The 19,368-nt window shown below is 46.7% G+C and overlaps 1 protein-coding gene across 3 annotated transcripts in view; it reads right to left on the reverse strand.

The window, feature by feature from the left end:
* The window catches only part of AOAH (acyloxyacyl hydrolase), a 116,797-nt gene extending 98,859 nt beyond the window's left edge, over window positions 1–17,938 (reverse strand). The window contains exons 1-3 of one of the 3 annotated variants that reach the window (XM_020964393.2): window positions 17,493–17,938; window positions 17,016–17,163; window positions 4,757–4,852 (exon numbers count right to left, since the gene is read on the reverse strand). In XM_020964393.2, the coding sequence (XP_020820052.1) occupies window positions 4,757–4,852; window positions 17,016–17,142 (223 nt within the window). In that variant the 5' untranslated portion in view covers window positions 17,143–17,163; window positions 17,493–17,938. The other 2 variants (XM_020964396.2, XM_020964392.2) reach the window with 2 other exon arrangements.
* Between the last annotated feature and the right edge of the window lie 1,430 nt (window positions 17,939–19,368).

Genomic DNA, 19,368 nt, shown 5'->3' on the forward strand with positions numbered 1-19,368 from the left:
TTATGCAGAGTTGGCCATGACAAAACAAGACTGTGGGCAAGTCACCTAACTTCTCTGTTTGACTCAGTTTCCCCATCTATAAAATGGAGATAATAATTGCACTTCCTTCTGAGGGTTTGTGGAAGGGTCCAATAAAACCATGTCTGTAAACATGTTTTGCTGACCTCAACGTGCCAGAGAAATGCTGGCGGTTCTGATGATCTCCCCACCAATTAGAGCTGATCAGCCGTGGGAGAGGCTTCCTCTTTGGGGGGATATAGTAGAGGGGATTCCTGTTCAGGTTCTGAGTCTGAGATTCTGGGGTTCTGTGACTAGTTCAGGGGATCCCCAAAGGGCCACACAGCTGGCAAAGTGTAACCTGTCATTGAAAAGGGCTGTCTGTGGGTGCCTTGGAGATGTTTGGGTCTTGCCAAGGTGGTGTAAGTTTATGTCAAGTTTTCAGCTGCTTCCCTTAACTGAGACTCACGCACCTGCCCTGGTAACATTCAGGTTACTTGCTTTCCCTGTTGTTGAGGGGTGTGAGAAGGCTCCTGAGCTATGATGGCTAGAGGCCTCTCTGCTTCAGAGTGTCTACTGGGGAAACTGAGGCAGAAGCAGAGCATGAGACTGAAAGTCAGGGAATACTCTGCCCAGTGTAGAGATGTCCTTCTTCCTGTTCCCATGAAGGGTCAATGTTGATGGACTGACCATCTGGACAGTCTTTTTCTTTCCTTACATATCACCTTTGCTCTCCTTTTGCTTCCTGAAAAAGATCTTTGCTGGTTGAGCTCTTCAAGTCGGGGGGGGGGCGGAATGTGGGAGGGGGAGCACGGAAAACAATCCATTGAATGGCCAAGATGAACCAATATAGTCCCTTCCCATCTCCCAGCTCCATGGACTCTAGCAGGCCCTGTGGTCTGAGGGCAACAGGGTCAAACAGAATGAAGTCTGGACTGGAAGAAAAATCTATGTGACCTTGGACAAGTCACTTCCCCAGAGTGTGCACCTTCTGCTCCTAAATGGGGTCCTAAATATCCACCTCCCTCCCCCTGCTCACAGGTTGCCAAGAGACTGCATCGAGCTTATGTACATGTGGAAGTGCAAGCTTTGGAAATTATGAAGATGCTACGGAAGACCTCTGAGGGGTGGGGAGGAAAGAAGACCTGATCGGGAGTGGAAGGTTGGGGGTCTGATTCCTGGCCCTGCTTCTAGCAACCTTGGGTGAGTCCCATCATTCCCAGAGCCTCTGCTTCCACACGTGTCAAATTGGGGAGTGGAATTAACTTCAGGGACTCTGGGCTTCTTTCTTTCTCCAAAGTTCTGAGACTTCAAGTCCTCCCAAAACACCCACTGAAATCCTCCTTTGCCTTTCCTCAGTTAAAGATTCCCTGGGCTTCCTCCAGCCTCTCATGTCTTTTCCCAACCCCTGGCTCACCAAGATCCGCAATTTTTAGTTGGAGACAAAACGGGTCAAGGCAGGGAGGCGGCACCTGCTCTCACCAATAGGGGTTCAGGGGAACAGTATCAGCAATGATTTGTACTCAGAGCTTGTGGTGTGAATAATGGGGGACTTGGTCCTATGCTGGTGAAGCCCGGAGGTCCCAGAATCGCCTCCTAGTATGCTGGTGACCATGTTCCCAGGATCAAAGAAGAAGTAAAGCCCTTTGGGAACCTTCAAGTGCACAGTGTGACATGGATGTGAGCTATAATGATCATTCACTCGTGGCAAGGGGCAGGCTGCTGGTCTTCCTTTTTGGGTCTGCAACAATTGCAATCTTGAAAGGACAAAGCATGGGAGGCCCCTGCAATGTGAGGGGAAGAGGGTGGGAAGGAGGGAAGAGGAAACACATGGCCTGGACCAACGGTTGGATGTGGGGTCAGAAGAGACCCGGGTTTGAATTCAGGTTCAGACAGTTACCAGGACAGTTAACCAGCTGTGTGTCTTTCAGCCACTCTTGTAACCTCTCACTAAGTCTCCTCTTCAAAATGGGGACAAGAATAATCCCGGCATTAGGCACCTCACTGGGCTATTGTACTCAACAGGGAAAGCACATGGTGAACCTTCGAGTCTCATGCAGATGTGAATCATTGTTTCTTGTTCTGATTGTTCATGAAGTGCATGCATTCACAGGAGATGAAGGTGGGGGCTCTTCAGGCAGGTAAGAAAAGTGAACAGAGAGCTGTCAGAGAAAAAGGCTGGCTTTTGGACCAGGCTCTGGCATTTGCCCTTGAAGGAAAGAAAGCGGAGGATTTGGGCCTCGAGGGAGACAGCAAGCCTGAGACCCCAAAGCCAGCAGTGTCCCCACCATCTCCAGAAGATGCTGAGGCTTGGAGAGCAGGGGAGCCATTGAGACAGCAGCCTTTTGTCTGGAGACCTGGGGTTTGCCAAATAGTTTCCTTTCGTGCTCTCATTTGGTTGTCACAAATATCTTGGTGGGGAGGTGCTTTCGTTATGCCCATTTTACAGATGAAGACCCCAAGGCAGAGAGATGGACAAGCATCTTCTCTAACATTCCTTCCCTAGAGTGTGGGTGCTCCTCCTTACCAGGCCACCATCTGTCAACATTACAGGAAAGCATCCCCTTTATCAGGCGATGGATGGAGAAAGCGGTGGCAGCAGTAGCTGGGATGGAAGAGGTCTCTTTGATCTTCCTTGACTCTATTAGGAGACAGAGGGGCAAGAGGGAGGCCAGAGAGGGTCTCATCTCCCCCACAGGCTGCTTTGGTGACCTGGGGCACCTTGGAGGCGTGGACAAAGTTATGAGGGGTCTTAGAAATGCTCCTTAACAGGAACCAGAATTGGTCAGATTGCTCTGTTCTCGGTGATTCCCCCTGTCAACACCTGACTCACCGAGTTAAGCTCGTATTTATGTTACATTCATCTTGCAACATTCACTACTGGCATGAACTTGGACAAGTCACTTAATTTACTTGGGCTTTGTTTTCCTCACCTGTGAAATGGGGACTTCCAGCTCTAAGTCCATAACCTTACAATGCTATGGGTATGTTGTTTCCCCTGAGGGCAGGGACTGTCACAATTGTCTTTGTAACCTCATTGCATACCATTGTAGGTGTTCCATAGATGGCTGTGGACTGGCTGATTTACACTCCCCCCTTTCCCACCACCCACCCCCACCCCATTGCCCCCCCTGCTGGAGAAGAGAGCTAATCAGGAATGGAGGGATGTTTGTTTGTTTGTTTGTTTGTTTGCTTTTCTGGCTATGCAGCTTTTGTATAGAAATGTTTCAAGAAACAGGCTTGGTGATAGCAGGGATTCTCTTGAACCCTGGCATCTCTGCCCCCAGTAAGAGCCATCTAACATTAACAAGTCCCTCAGCTGAATTATTGCCTTTGTCAAACAGAAATGGGACTTGTTTCTTTCCCGCTGCATTGGTCAGGGCCTGCACATCTCTAGGGACACAGGAACAAAAGCCACGCAGACATCACAACATCTGTCCACATTTGCAATCTGGCATCTTCGAGAAGGCTTGGGCTCCTTTGGAGAAAGGAGAGGCCTGAACGAAGGCAGAAACCTTCTTACCATTAGCACAAATCTGGCCTAAAGGAAAAATGACTAGGGTGACCTCAAGGGCAGGTTTTCCTACCTCTCAGAGTAGTTCATTTATTCCAACTACCCCCAGTTTGGGTCACTCTAAAGGGTGGGATGAATCACCTTGCTGCTGAAATCACAGACCAAGTCTATATTGCAACTCCCGTGTCCTCTTCCTCATTCAGACCATGGTCCAGTGTCCTCAGGGTGACTGGGATGAGTGGGTTAGTAAAGGCAGATTCAGTTCAGTTTCAGTTCTTGTGAAATTGATCACTGATTTCAATGATGCTGACCAACTGGGATCTTACTTGGTTTGGGGATCTGTGTAGTCTCTGGATTGTAAATACTGTCCATGGTTTGAGGGAACTCCAAAATTATGAAATTACTTCCTTACAACAACTCTGTGAGCTTGGCAATGAAAGTGGGATTATTCCCATTTTCCAGATGCTTCTGCTGAGGCACAGAGCACTCCTTGTCCAGGGCTGTACCCTCACTGATGCCAAATGTCCAAGTTTGGGCTGGATCTGCTAGCTCGATGATGGTAGGAAGCTCTGTGTGTGTGTGTGTGTGTGTGTGTGTGTGTGTGTGTGTGTGTGTGTATCTGTTTCCATAAAAGCAGAAAAGCTGCCCATAATAATGAATCATTTCATTAACTTCCCCTGGGCTGCTGTCAGGGTGCAGCACAGCAAAGAGTCTGTGATAAATGGCCAGGGAAGATAGCATCGAGGCAGAATGGACATTATAAATGAGCCACATAAAATAACCATTGCATCATCCACATCTCATTCCCTGAGTGACCACAGCAATTTCTGTCTTCACTCCAAAAAATAAGAGACTCTCAGGGCTGTGTGTGTGTGTGTGTGTGTGAGTGAGTGAGAGAGAGAGAGAGACAGAGAGACAGAGAGAAGAGAGGAGAGAGAGGAGAGACAGACAGAGAAATACAGAGACAATGACAGAGAGACAGAGATAGCAACAGAGAGAGAGACACCAAGACAGCAACAGAGACAGAGAGAGAGAGAGAGAGATACACACACACACACACACACACACACACACACACAGATACTTTATGAGTTCCTTGTAGGTTTCTCCGTTCTCCCTGGGATGGCTCCTTGTGGGGAACAGGCAGCTACCTGGCCCTGCCTGTAAGATCCTTTCCATGCTAAGCCTTCAAATCACTAGCCTAAAGTCGCTCCTACCTGGGCAGGTGCTGGGGTCTCCACTTACCAGGGAGGTAGCTGCACAGTCGCTCCATCTCCTCCCGTGTGGTAGAGTTGTGGACTTGTGCCAGCTGTTCCACTATGGACACTATCAGCACACATCCTGACAATGAACAAAGGACAGTTTTATTCAACCCACACAGAGACAGGGCATCGGTCTTTCAATCAACAAACACTGATCGAGCACTTGCCAGGTGCTAGATACTAAGCTAGGCAATGGAGTTACAGAAATTCAAGCAAAACTAGGAACTAGCTGGAAGAGGGGAGATGGGAAATGAGTGCAGTGAGTTAGTGAGAGGAACCACAGTAAGTCAAAGGGGACACACACACACACACACACACACACACACACACACACACAGTGTGATGCTCTCTGAGCAGCCTCCAGGACTGGACCAGGTCCATCTGAGCGCAGGAGCTGGGGCCCTGGGCCAGAGGCTACATCAGAAAATCAAAGAAACAGCAATGTCCCCAAATCCTCCTCCTCGCCCCTCAGACACACACACACACCCCTTATGCCCACTTAGAAGAATCCAATGAACGATGAAATAATTTATCTTGATTTCTTTAATTTTCCCCTAAACATACAATGATTCATTCCCCTGGTAGCAATACATTATAGGTAAAGGACTATCTTTATTTCACCCCAAAGAGAGAAAACAAAGGACTCCCAGTGGCTTATAAACAATCAATATAATTATCTTCTGTCTCTCTCAAGTCTTACCTTTCTTCCAAGGTCTTAAATCACTTCCCTCCAGACTTAAAGCATCCTTCCCCCAGCCTTGTGATTTGTATTCCTCTCAGAAGGGAAACAGATTCAGTGTTAATGAAGAGATTCCCACCCCCTGGCATTCTGGTTATTATGACTTTCACTCCTGAGCCCCAGGGTGTTTCTCCAAGGGCCTGGATGCTTCCTACAGACTGAAAATGAACTAGGGGCCCTTCCTTTCATACCTCCTCTCTCCAAATATATCATGGTAAGGTCAGAATTGGAAAAAGCCCAGGGTCTCGGGTCCTGCAAGTTGTGGCTGGGCCCCCCACTGCTCCTCCAGTTTTTCATGGCCAGGGGTCTTAGCATCCTTGTCTCTCTAAGAGTCTGGTTCTATCAGGAGCTCCCTCTCCTAGCTCTAGAAGTCTGGGTGCTCCCCCCTTGACTCTGGAGTTGTTAGATGCATACTTGAGGCTTATTTTGCAGCCCAGGATCTCCCCTTCTCTCACAAGAAGGTTGGGGTGCAGAAGCTCACTCCCCCCCTCCCGGCTCTACATGGTGGAGGCTGAGTACAATCGCAAAGTGCTTGCTCCAGGTCTGGGTCCAGGTCATCAGAATATAGGCACCCTGGCTTCTCCACCCTTCTCCTCATCAGAGCTGCCTTTCCTGGAGCTAAGGTGGGGTGTGACCACTTGGTCCCTGGGCTGTGTGGATGCCCAAGTGTCCCATAGGGGCCAAAGCCCAGGCTCAGCTCTGTGGTCTCCAGCTTGTGCTCAGCTCTCTCCAGATTCCTCTGACCAGGACAAAGGGCAGCTGCCACTGACCTCTTTTTTCGGGGCCCAGCACAAAGGAGCAGCTCTGGCTTACACTAGTCTGAGACAACCAATTTATCCTAATCGATTTACAACAGTCCACACTGGTCAGTTCATCCCCAATCCTTCCTTAAGTCTCAGTGAAAGGCTTCCAAGCTGGTAAGCTCACAAAGCTTCCCCATCAGCTCCTGGAGAGTCAGGAGCTCTGGAGAGAGGCTGTCCCTTGTCCGTCACCTAACCGGTTCCTGTGATGCTTCTCCCTATGACCTCATTGTCTCTCATCATCTGGTAGTCTAGGCTCTTTGTCGTAGGTTCATTACAGGAGATGACTCCATTGCTGAACCCTGTGTTCTGCAGCCAACGTCCTTTTCAGGCAGAACAGTGTGTTCTGTAGCAAACTGACCCAATGGATCATCTGGTATCAAAGGAGTGAGCTGGCGGCCACCATGCTGAACATGCTGCTGCCATCATCAGGGCCAGCCACCACTGCGGGGCTGATTTCACATGGCCTTATCGACAGGATAATAGAGAGTACGTAATGGATTGGGAGTGCAGGGATGGCCAGTGGGGAAATTGGGAAAGCTGGTACTGACAACAGAGTAGGTAGATGTCACTGCCAGTGCCATTGTCTGGGGCCAGGCATGAGTCAGTGTGACTCTGGCTGTGCCCTGGATGACTGAGGAGAGCTCAGTGTCCCAAATGACAGCATGGCCGCCTGGAACCCAGCTGTCCAGAATGCTCAGTGAACTGGGACATTCAAAGCTTTCAACCAAAGTAGCAAATTAGTTTTTATCTCATTTATACAGTATTTTAGCTTTTACAAAGCACAATACGACTATGAAGGGGGCAAGGTGAATATTATCATTCCAAGTTTACCAATGAGGAAACTGAGCTTCAAAGAGTTTATGTGGCTTATAGTAATAATGATAACACAGCTCTCTAGGGTTTGTAAGGCACTCTACAAATACCATCTCATTTGATCCTCACAACAGTCTTGGAGGAAAGGGTTTCTATTATCCTTATTTTACAGTAGAAAAAGCTGAGGTGCATGGAAGTGGCTACCCGCTCCCAGTCATCCAGCTAGTAAGTCTCTGAGGCTGGATTAGAACTCAGGTTTTCCTGGCTTCAGGCTCAGTGCTCTAACCACTGCACCACCTAGCTGCCTTCTCCCACTGCTCGGTAGTTGGCAGGAACTCTTTAATACTTTGAGAGTCTTTGCAATTTCTTTTGTTATTTTGGGAAAGTAAATGTGGGGTTTTCTCCCAGAAGCTCCTCTCAGCTCACAGGAGCCTTGGCAGTCTCCTCAGCACTTCTGGATAAAAGTGGAGAATCATTAGACAGATAAAAGAAAACAAGAGGAGGAAGAGGCAGCTTTGAAGGCCTCAGAGAACCAGCTCTTTAATCCCTTCTTTGCCTCATGTCATGGGAATGACTATCAAAGGGGCTGGAACCTTCTCAGACCCTAGGCTCAGATAAGAGCCAGTGAGGGGGTCTGCAAATCTCCTGCCAGGCACCCAGAGGCAGTGAGTGAAGGGCGAGTCTCCCTCATCCTATAGGAAGCTTGTTTGATTCCAGGCCAGATGAAGGGGCACCTGAGTGTGTCTGCCAAGAAATGAGGAAGAGGAGGAGGAAGAGGAGGGAGAGAAGCCACAGCTCTGCCTCTGGGGGCAGAGGAGGCTCAGAGGGACAGGATAAAGCACGTTTGATCTAGAGAGCAGCAGAACCATGAGGAGGTCTGCCTGGCATGTATGCCCAAAGAAACTCTCTGCACACACATTAGAGTTGTTCTTCCAAGGGCTATCAGATGTGGGAAGAAATGAGGGGAAGCTTCATGTGAGTATAAATGAAGAACCATCAGAGATTATGAAACTAATCCAAATGAAGCCTTCTACATCCTTGCAAAAGAGTGCTTAGCTCTACAAGATTAAAAGGTGGGCATTCAGGGCCAGGCAGCTGGGGCTAAGACTGCACAGAGAATCCTATCAATTACCAACACACCACTCCCTTTGGTGTAATACCTCTGAATGCTTGAGGCGGAGAGATGGTGCTAGATAGAGGACTGGGCCTGGAGTCAGGAAGACCTGAGTTCAAGTCCAGCCTCAGACACTTATCAGCTGTGTGACCCTGGACAAGTCACTTCATCTTTGCTTGCCTCAGTTTCCTTAATTGCAAAATGGGAATAATTATAGCACCTAACTTTCACATTTGTTGTGAGGATAAAATGGGATAATATTTGAAAAGTGTTTAGCACAGTGCCTGACATGTAATGAATGCTTGGAGGGAAGAAGGACTGGTAAAGGCTTCCCTTTAAAAGTCCCTTTAAAGGCAGGACTTTAGTTAGGACTTGAAGGAAGTCCCAGTATCCCTGGGCTGAATAGTGTCATGCCTCTGCCATTTCAGGGGAGTCATGGAAGCTGGTATTTTACAGAAACATAGTGACCCATGAAACTAGATTCAAGGGCTGTCCTTGACTCTTTCTGAGGGTGGTCCTGGGCTGGGGCACTCTGAGGACCACCTCACATACCATTCCCTCTCCTGGCTACCCTTTTGCCCTGGGGCCACCTGGCCATCAACTCACACGGATGTCTATGGGAGGGAGGTGCCTTCCCTCAAGAGCCTGGAACCACCACCATGATACTGCTCCAACAGGTTCCCTATTTTGGTATCTAACTCCCCATTGCTCTGTCATTCAGTGTCTTCTGTGGCTTAAAAGTCACCAGCAAATAACAGCATTCCCTATTCATGTAAGTTCCCTGGCTGCAGGCCATCCATCCATCATCATTCCATCCAAAGGGACGGAAGCACCAGTGTTCCCCCATTATAAATGAGCCCGTCTCCTGTTCACGCTGCCTCCTTTGTGTTGTTGTACTGGAAGCTGGTTTTGTGGTCTGACCTGAGACCCTTTAACACAGTTTTTATGTAAAAATGTATTTCAAGCTCCAAACAACTTCAATACATCAATGAATCCGCGATCTCCTCGATCCAGACATTCCTTCCGATGATGCCATCCCATCCCATCCACACCTGCCCATTCTGTGCAGCTCTTGGCTTTGTCCTCTTAGAAATCCGTGTGGGTCTACCTGGTGTGTTTGAGTCTGTCTTGTATTCTGAACGTTGTGTGGATACCAGTGAGGCACACGTAAACTCCCTGTCAGTAGGGATTCTCATTCTTGCACTATATTCCCAGTACCTAGGACAGCGCCTGGAATACAGCAGGTACTTAACAAATGCTTATAGCTTAACTGATTGATGGGCTTTCTGATGGTTATCCCTTGCTTTTGCTTGCTTGATGACTAATTCATCTTCCCACCCCCACCATCACCACCCCCTGCCCCCCAGCCTATATTTTCTTTTTTTTAAAATTAATTTATTTTGATTTATCAACAATCACTACCACATGCTTTTGAGTTTAAAATTTTTCTCCCCCTTCCTCCCTACCACACTTCCCAAAGATGGCACACAACCTGATATAGGTTATACATATACATTCCTATTAAACATGTTTTCACATTAGTGATATTGTAGGTAAGAATTAGAATCAATATGAGGAACCACCAGAAAGAGGAAACAACTTAACAGAAGAAAAAAAAATAGCAAATAGTATGCTTCTATCTGCATTCAAACTCCATAGTTCTTTCTTTGGATGTGGATAGCATTTCTCATCATGAGGCCTTTAGAGATGTCTTAGATCCTTGTATTGCTGGGAAGGGTTAAGTTTATCAATATTAGTCATTGTACAATGTCCAGACTATATTTTCACTTGTGACATTTTATACCACTTTCCCCAAGTAACAAATAATTCTTTAGCTTTAATGTTCACATCACTGCCTTTTAGGTGATTCTCAATTTCATTTCTTCAGAGACTGGTGTTCTGTGATTCATAGCCACACAACAATTCTAGAAGAATATTGGTGTTAAGAAGATGAGATGGATCTTTGAGAGAGAAACCTGAGGTCATTGAAAACACTGAGAAATTTTGTAAAGGCATTCCAATTTTCTCCCTCTCTTCAATTCTGGGCTCACCTCATTTTCCACGTTTAGTATTTGTCTAAGAAATATATACTATTGGACAAGCTCTATGCATTGTTCAACTTATCTCCTAACAGAGTTTTCATTCACTTGGTTTTTCCCATGTGGATTGTCAGGCTTTTGAGTGATTACAGGTCTCATAGGAGACTCTACAGTGTTCTTGGGCTTGCTGCAATCTATATGGTGTCATCTGCAAATAGGAACTAGGTTACACTTGAGATTTTGAAACACAATCCATCTGGAAGTTGGCAATGGCCCCAGTTTAAGCTAGATTGGCAAAGAATCACAACATTTGCCCTCTTCTGGTCCTAGCAAGACTGTCTGGGGGACATTTGCAAGAGTTTTGTGGGGAACACAAGAAGACCATTTTGACTGAAGTGAAGGAAACTTGATGAAGAGACGAGATGATATTGAAAAGAACAGGAGACCAGAGGACTATCTGAGAGAATGTCCTCAGTCCTATGTTAAAAAGCTAAGATTTATCTACATTCACTGAGAGCGTGATCCTCAGCAATCTTTGAGAATTCAAACATTATCAAGCAGACGTCAATCCAGGTTTGAGCTCATCTGACTTTTAAGAAAGCCCGAGCAGAGATCATGGGCCTGGCAAAGGCAGTGAGTGCGCAGAGTCCTCCTCAGATGGCACGTTGGTGCCCGGGCACCTGAGATCAGCTCCCTGCTTGTCCACGTCCTCTCCACGCCAGGGCCCTGGAAGTAGACTTCCACAGCCTCGCTGCCTGTTTTCAGGTGATGAGAATACCTAGCCTTTAAGGCTTATTAAGTACAAACTTCCCTCTTTTAAAATAACTTGTGATTGGTGTCTTTTGTTTTTTCATATTCCCATTGTTTCCCTCAGCCTTCTTCCCACTCGCTCATCCCGAGGGCCACCCCATGTAACAAAGTGTTTTTTAAAGACAAAAGAATAAAGAAAAAGGAAAACAAACAAAGGAGCTGCGCAAAGTCTAGCATTGGTGGCCCTCCCTCCTTTGCAAAGGGGCTGAGTGGGAGGCCTTCTCATGGCCCTTCTTTCAAGGCAGCCTTGTTCATTACAATTTTGCCATGTCCTTCATTGTTTGTGGTTACTCTTCCCATTTGTCTTATGGAAGTCCTGAGGAATACTGTTTTCGGAGTGCTGCTTTAAGTAACTGCCTTTTTCACAGGGAGCCCAGAGGTAGGTAGCAGCCCCATTGGACAAAAGAAGACATGGAAACCCAGCCAGGTTAAGGGGTGTGTCTGGGGTCCAAGGTAGGATTTGAAGTCAGGTCATTCCTAACTGCAAGATCAGGCCCTTCAACCACTTCCTCTGCCCTACTTTCCCACCTATGCTGCAAAGGCCAGTGGCTGGGTAAACCACAAACACAAATTCTCAGTCTGTAAATTCTTCAAAGGCTGTCAGGGAAAAGCATGCTGGGCTTTTCACATAAATAAATAAACCAACCAACTGCTGGGTGGAGAGGATGGGCCATTAGCAACATGGGCATATGGAGGATGGCTCTTCTGTAAAATTTTCAGTGTCTGAAATGGGAACTTTGAAGGAAAACCTTTGCCCCCATTAGCTGTGGCTGTTTTGCTCTTGATACATGCATGGTAATTTGAAGTATTTGGAGAGTGGCATGGAGGGGTGGGTGATGTCTGCTGGAAGAGGGGAAGGTATAGACAGAACAGGGCTCATCCTTGGCATTTAGTTTCCACATGAGTCTTAGTCTGTGTAAAATTTTCTCTATCAAAATGAGAGAAATAGCTTCAACAAGAAACAATCTGTACTTTAAATAGACCCTTAAGGATAGTACTGTCTCAATCTGCTTGATTAATTTTAACAAGCAATCATTTTCATTTCCCAGAAGCAGCCCCAAAAGTCACAGAATGAAAGCGCTTGAGAATTGGAAAAGTTCTCCTCCTTAATTTCTTACCGTCAATGTCAGGGATGCCAAAACTCAAAGGATGTGCCATTGAGCATGGACCAGTCATGAAGCTTCACGAATAATCTGACTGCCAAGAGAGCAGCTGATGATTCTGGGCCCACAAAAGTCATCCTTAAAAGATGAAGAAGTGGGGCTAACCCTCTGCAGAGTATAAGGGAGCAGGCAAAGAGAGAAGTGCCCTCACACACAACTGACAACAAACCCTGTAAGAACCCGTAGGCAGAGGCTATGTGGTCACCATCCTTAAAGATCAGACCATGCCAGCACGTTGAGCGGGCCCCTCACTTTTGGTGCCTTGTCTGGTGAGCCCACAGTCTCTGAAGGGTGTCATTGCTAAAGCTGGGCATACCCCATTTCCCTTTTTGCATAACATGAATGCCCTGCCAAGGGTTCTGGGCAGGGTTTTCCCTGGCCTCTGGAGAGTGGACTCCTATTCTGAAACTCTGTGTCAGGGCTAGGTTGTCCTTAGGAGTGAATCTCGTTAATAGCCAAGACCCTGCAAGGGCAGTGGCCTATAATGGTAGAACGGTCTATCTTAGAAAACCAATGAATGAACTCTCAAAGAAAAAAAAAACGAGACCAGATGGATTTGCAAGCAAATTCTACAAAACATTTAAAGAACAGTTAATTCTAATACTATATAACCTGTTAGAAAAAATAGGTAAAGGAAAGGTCCTACCAAATTCCTTCCAAACCAGGGAGAGTCAAAACAGAGAAAGAAAACTATAAAGCAATTTCTTTAATTATATTGATGCAAAAATGTTAAATACAATACTAACATGGAAACCACAGCAATACGTCACAAAGATTATACAGTATGACAGGCAGCTAGGCGGCACAGCGGCTAGAACTCTGAGCCTGGGGTAAGTAAGACCTGAATTCAAATCTAGCTTCAGATACTTACTAGCTGGGTGGTCTTGGGTTAGTCATTTAACCCCCATTTGCCTCAGTTTCTTCAACTGTAAAATAGGAATAATAATAGCACCTACCTCCCAGGGTTTTTGTGAGGATCTGAATGAGATATATTTGTAAAGTGCTTAGCACAGCGACTGGCACATAGTAGGTGCTATGTAAATGCTAGCTATTATTTGATTGCGAAGCTGCTACTGCTGCTGTTGGATTTCTACCAATGAAGTAGGGTTGGTTCAATTTTAGGAAACTATAAACATAATTGACCATATTAATAACAAAATAACAAAAGTTATTATAAGTATTTTGGCAAATGCAGGAAAATCTTTTGACAAAAATAGAACACCCATTCCTTTTAAGAATGCCAGAAAGCATAGGCATAAATGGAGCTTCTCTTAAAAGGGTAGGTAGCAACATCTAAAACCAAGATTAAATATCATCTGTAATGGAGATAAGCTAGAAGTCTTCCTGATAATATCAGAGGTGAAGCAAGGATGCCCACTATCACCCATATTATTCAATACTGTACTAGAAATGGTAGCAAAAAATACAAGAAAAAAGAGAAATTGAAGGAATAAAAATAGGCAATGAGAAAACAAAACTATCACTTTTTGCAGATGACATGACACTATACTCAGAGAACCCTAGAGAATCAGCAAAAAACTAGTGAAACAACGAACAGCTTCAGCAATGTTGCCAGATATAAAATAAGTCCACATAAATCATCCACATTTCCATATGTTAGCAACAAAGCCCAGCGAGAAGAGATTGAAAGAGAGATTCCATTGGAAATAATGGCAGATAGTGAAAAATGATTGGGAGTCTGCTTGCCAACATGTACACAGTAACTACATGAACACAATTGCCAAACGCTTTTCCCCTAAATAAAGACAGATCTAAACCATTAGAGCCTATAGGTAGGCTGAGCCAACATAATCAACATGCCAATACTCCTCAAATGAATTTACTTATCCAGTGCCACACCGATCAAACTATCAAAGAAGTACTTTATAGAACCATCAAAAATAACAACAAAATTCATCTGGAAGAACAAAAGGCCAAAATTATCAAGGGGTTTTTGCAACATGGCTAATGTGGGGAGAAAAAAAAAGAATATCAAGGGAATCAATGAAAAAAAACAGGAAGGAAAGCAGCCTCACAGTACCACATTTTTATACACACACACACACACACACACACACACACACACACACATAAAATTTCCCCTTCAATTACATGTGAAAACAAGTTTTAGTATCAAATCTTAAACTACGCTATAGAGCTATAACCATTGGAACAGTTGGTACTGGGTAAGAAATAGAAAGCTTGATCAATGGAATAGATGAGGGGCACAACATATAGAAGCAAATGACTGCAGTCACCTAATGTTTGACAAACCCAAAGATCCAAGCCACTGGGGCCAGAGCGCGCTATTTGTCAGAAACTGGGTACAGATCCACATCTCCCACCATATACCAACGTGAGTCCGAAAAGTGTGTGTGATTTAAACATACAGAGTGACATCGCAGGTAAATAAAAGGAGCATGGAAGAAATTACCTGACAGATCTATGGATAGGGGTGGAGTTCACAGGAGGTAAAATGGATTATTTTGATTACACAAAATTAAAAAGTTTTTGTACAAACAAGATCAATGCACTAAAATGAGAATCAGGAAATTGGGAAAAATATTTGCAGCAAATTTCTCTGATAAACATCTCATTTCTAAGATGTTAAAGGAACTGAGTCAAATTTATAAGAATAAGACCCATTCTCCAAGTGACAAATGGTCAAAGGATATGAATAGGCATTTTTCTGAGGCAGAAATCCAAGCTATTAATAGCCATATTAAAAAACAGTTGAAATCACTAACAATTAGAGAAATGCAAATTAAAACAATGCTGAAGTACCACCTCACACTCATCACATTGGTTAACATGACAGAAAAGGAAAATGGAAAATTCTGGAGGGGATGTGGAAAAATAGGGACACTAATGTACCGTTGGTGGGGTTGTGAGCTATTCCAATTATTCCGGAGAACAATTTGGAGCTATGCTCAAAGGGCTATACAACTGTGCATATCCTCTGACCTAGTAATATCACTACTAGGTCTGTATCCCAAGGAGATTAAAGAAAAGGATTTTTATATACAAAAATATTTATAGTAGTTCTTTAAAGTGGTGGCAAAGAATTAAGGAATGCTCACGAATTGGGGAATGGCTGGACAAGTAAGTTATGGTAAATAAATGTGATGGAATATTACTGGGCTCTGAGAAATGATGAAGGGGATGGTTTCAGAAAGAATTGGAAAGATTTCTATGAACTGATGCAGAGCCAAGCCAGCAGAACCAAAGGAACGCTGTACACCTGACAGCAACATTGCAATGGCGATCAATTGTGAGAGACCTCACTACTCTGATCATTATGATGATCGACCACAATTCCAAAGGACTCATGATGAAAAGCACTCCTCAGAGAGACCCAACTGATGATCTCAGAGGGCAGGTTGAGGCATATTTCTTTTCTTTTCTTTCTTTTTCTTTTATTTTGGGACATGGCCAACATAGGAAAATGTTGCATGACTACGCATATTTGTAACGGGTTTTGTTTTTCTTACCTTCTTAATGGGTGGGGGAAGGAGAGGAGGGAGAGAGAGAATTTGAAACTGAAAACAAAATACGATTGAATCTAAAAATCATAAACACGGGATGGGGGGAGGTACAAAGGCAGACATATCTCTCCCTCCCTGGACCTGACTAGCTGTGGACCATGTGTCTTTGTGGGTCCTGCTGAATGACTGTGAAGCCGAGCAGAGAGGCATGTGGCCTGGTATTACTTTAACACTCTGTGAGGGGAGTGCAGCATTTCACTGAAGGGCCAGATCTCAGAAGTGAGAGGGACAGATCACCCATACCTCCGGGTCGTAGCTGGCTCCAGGGGACCCTGTAGTCCCCTGTTGTCCCCAGAGAATAGTAGTGATGGACCCATCTACCATCCCTCATTGCAGCTGCAGGCCCCAAGCTGCCTCTCCTTCCTTGTTGCCATTTTTGTGGTATCACATGGGATAGAGATAAGCCCCAGACCCTGCCTAGCCCCCCCGGGCACCTCCTCACCCCTTTAGATCCCACCTGCCCCCCACTGACACCTTCCAGTTGGAAGAATCTCCCTGCTCCCGACACCTTCTCAAGGGCAGCTCTTTGGGCTCTGGATCCATTAGAAGCGTACCCAAGCAGACGTCCACTCATACAGCTCTGAGGCCACCAGACACTCTATAACAATGTGGGAAGTTTGGTAGGGTGTTGCTGTGCCTATTTTACAGAAGAGGAAACTGAGGCTAAAAAAGCGTGAGTGACCTGTACTTTATCACGTAGCCAATAAGTGAAAGCGACGGGATTTGAAAGTGGTTCTACAGACTCGGATCTAGGACTGACAGGGACCTTAGAGGACCCCTCTCACTTTATGGATGAGGAAACTGAGGCTCTGAAGGCGAAGTGACTTGCCTAGGGTCATCATATGGCTAAGAGGCAGGATTTAACCAGGTCTTGCTGACTCCATGTCTGTTATGGGATGGTGCCTCTCAAGTTCCCCCTTTGGGCCTCAGTTTCCTTCTCTGTAAAATGAGGCGGGGGTGGGCACAGGACGTTGTGACTCAGAAGTCCTCCCCAGCTGTATGTCCATGGTCCCCTGCTGCTTGGATGTCCTGGCTAGCACCCTCTGGCCACTGCCAGATGCCCCTGGAGTCTTGTGCTGAGCCTCCAAGTGCCTTCTCTTCTGGTGCCTGCAGGTGCTGACAGGAGTCCAGGAAGGGGCCAGAAGTGTTTCATAAAGCTTAGCATGTGCACAAAAAAAAATCACACAGAGCACCTGCCCTCACCACCACGACCTACCTATACACACATGTCCATCCGAGAGGAGTGGGCCGGTTGGGTTCCTGGGAGCCGAAGAGGACCAGATGGGACAGCAGAAGAGGAAGAGGAGGGAAGCCACAAGGAGGATTTGCCGGGAGCTCTTCATCCCAGGACAGGAGCTGTGGACCTACATCAACCACACTTTTCAGTTCACCAAGAACTGAGGGAAGGCAGGGCATACACACACACATTCGTACGCACATGCATACATGCATACGCACACATACATTCACACATACCAAACAATGCAAACACACACATCCATGCATGCACACACATATACATTCACATACATGCATGTATGCACACACATTTACACAATTTATACGCACATGCATGTATGCATGCATATGTATGTACATACATACATGCACACACACGTTTCCCAGGAAGAGACAACCCAGGGCAGACCCACTTTCTCCCTGGGGCTAAGACAGGCCACTCTCAAACCAGCACCTTGCTTCCTGGCCTTTGGGGGACAGTAAGACCTCCTTGGACTTCAGACTTGGGGCTGGCAGAGATGCGGTCCTGCTGGTCAGGCTGGTCAGAGTCCAAAAGCCACTGAGGACAGAGGCTTAGAAAGCAGCTGCTGGAATCCTTCCTGAGCCCGTGACCAGAAACTCCAGGGCTTTTCGGAAGAGTTCAGGGGGATTACACTATGCACCCTCCTTTTCCGGTCTTGCAAAACAAGTCAGTCAGAGGGTTCCCACTCCCCCACCAAGCAGCCTCTTCATAGTGGCTCAGCCTTGGCTTCCTCTTTGGGGATCCATGATTCGGCTTTCAGATTTACAGCCAGAGATCTGGGAGATTCCCCTCCCCCCAATAGCCTCCTCTGTGAGCATTTCTACGTTGAGCTCTAATGAAGTCGGTCTTTTCTGCAGGGGAGCCAGCCGACCAACATGGGCAGACCCAGGTTTCTCAAGCCCTTTCATTTTGAGCAAGGAGGAAGGAAGCCCAACCAATGTCCTGTGGCCCAGGGAAGGCCCGGTGGGAGGAGACAGAGCCTCTGAGCTTGTGGCTTGCTGGGAAAGTCAGCTCTGTGTCCCTCTCTCCCCACCCAGCTCTCCAATCTGCCCTGGTTTCCCAGCAGTGTGTGTGTGTGTGTGTGTGTGTGTGTGTGTTTGTGTGTGTGTGTGTGTGTGTGTGTGTGTGTGTATACATGTGCGTGTGTGTGTATATATGTATGTATGTGTGTGTATGTGTGTGTGTGTGTGCCTTTAAAAAAGAGCTGAGCTCAGACAGCTGATGATTTCCTCTTCTGAAGATTAGATCTGAACATCCTGTCACCCCCCAAGTCACGACAGTGGGCTTATGCAGTAGAACTCATCAACTCTGAGCAGGCTTCTTTCTAGAAACAGGAAACAGGCGTGAGCTACAGAGACAGAGACACACACACATACACACACCCAGAGAAACAGACATACAGAGACAGAGACAGACAGACAGACAGAGAGGCAGGCAGACAGAGAGACAGAGACAGACAGACAGATTAGGCAGACAGGCAGACAGGCAGACAGAGACAGGAACAGACAGGCAGACAGGCAGGCAGGCAGAGAGCAGAGACACAGAGAGACACAGAGATGGAGAGAGAGACAGAGAGAGGTGCTGAGCTCCGGCTGGGAGCCAAGCTGGCAGGGCCACAGGACAGCTGGCAGGGTCAGTGTGGCTGGGGGGCGGCCGGTAGCGGGATGCTACAGTAGACAGAGCTCTCGTACAGGCCAGAGCAGAGCAGCGTCAGCCACTCTCCACACAGGGAGCCAGGCTGGACCTGGAAACAGGCTCCTTCCGAACATGCCAGAAAGCCCACCTCTGAAGGATCTCCCTGTGGGTCTCAGACTTCACAGACCCAGGGCTGTTCATCCAGTCTATTTGCCTCATTTTACAGATGAGGAAACTGAGACACAGAGAGGTTAGGTGACTTTCCAGGGGTCTCGCAGGCAGGAAGGAGCAGAACCTGGACATGGACAAAAATACTTTAGCTCCAAGGCCAGCTGGCTACCCACTGTACCACCTGGTCTTTCCACCTGAAGGCAGGCCAACTGCATGGAGAACCCCCAGAGCCAGAGACCTCACTCCCACTCAGGCATTCTTGGGTTACCTGGGCCCCAGTGAGATGAACCCTGACCCCAGCACCTGAGAGTTGACATGGTCCAACCCCCAATGTCACAGAGGAGAAACTGAGGCTCGTGGAAGGATTAGAGGAGCGCAGGGCCAAAGCTGGAGGAGACCTTGGGGACTAGCTCATCCAGCTCTCTCAGATGACTCGCCCTCAGTTAGAGCTGGTAAGCCTCAGAGGCAAGATTTGAACTCAGATCCTCTCACTCAAGGCCTG

The sequence above is a fragment of the Phascolarctos cinereus genome, unplaced genomic scaffold, assembly GCF_003287225.1.
Source record: "Phascolarctos cinereus isolate Bilbo 61053 unplaced genomic scaffold, phaCin_HiC Scaffold_4;HRSCAF=312, whole genome shotgun sequence".
Classification (NCBI taxonomy): Eukaryota; Metazoa; Chordata; class Mammalia; order Diprotodontia; family Phascolarctidae; genus Phascolarctos; species Phascolarctos cinereus.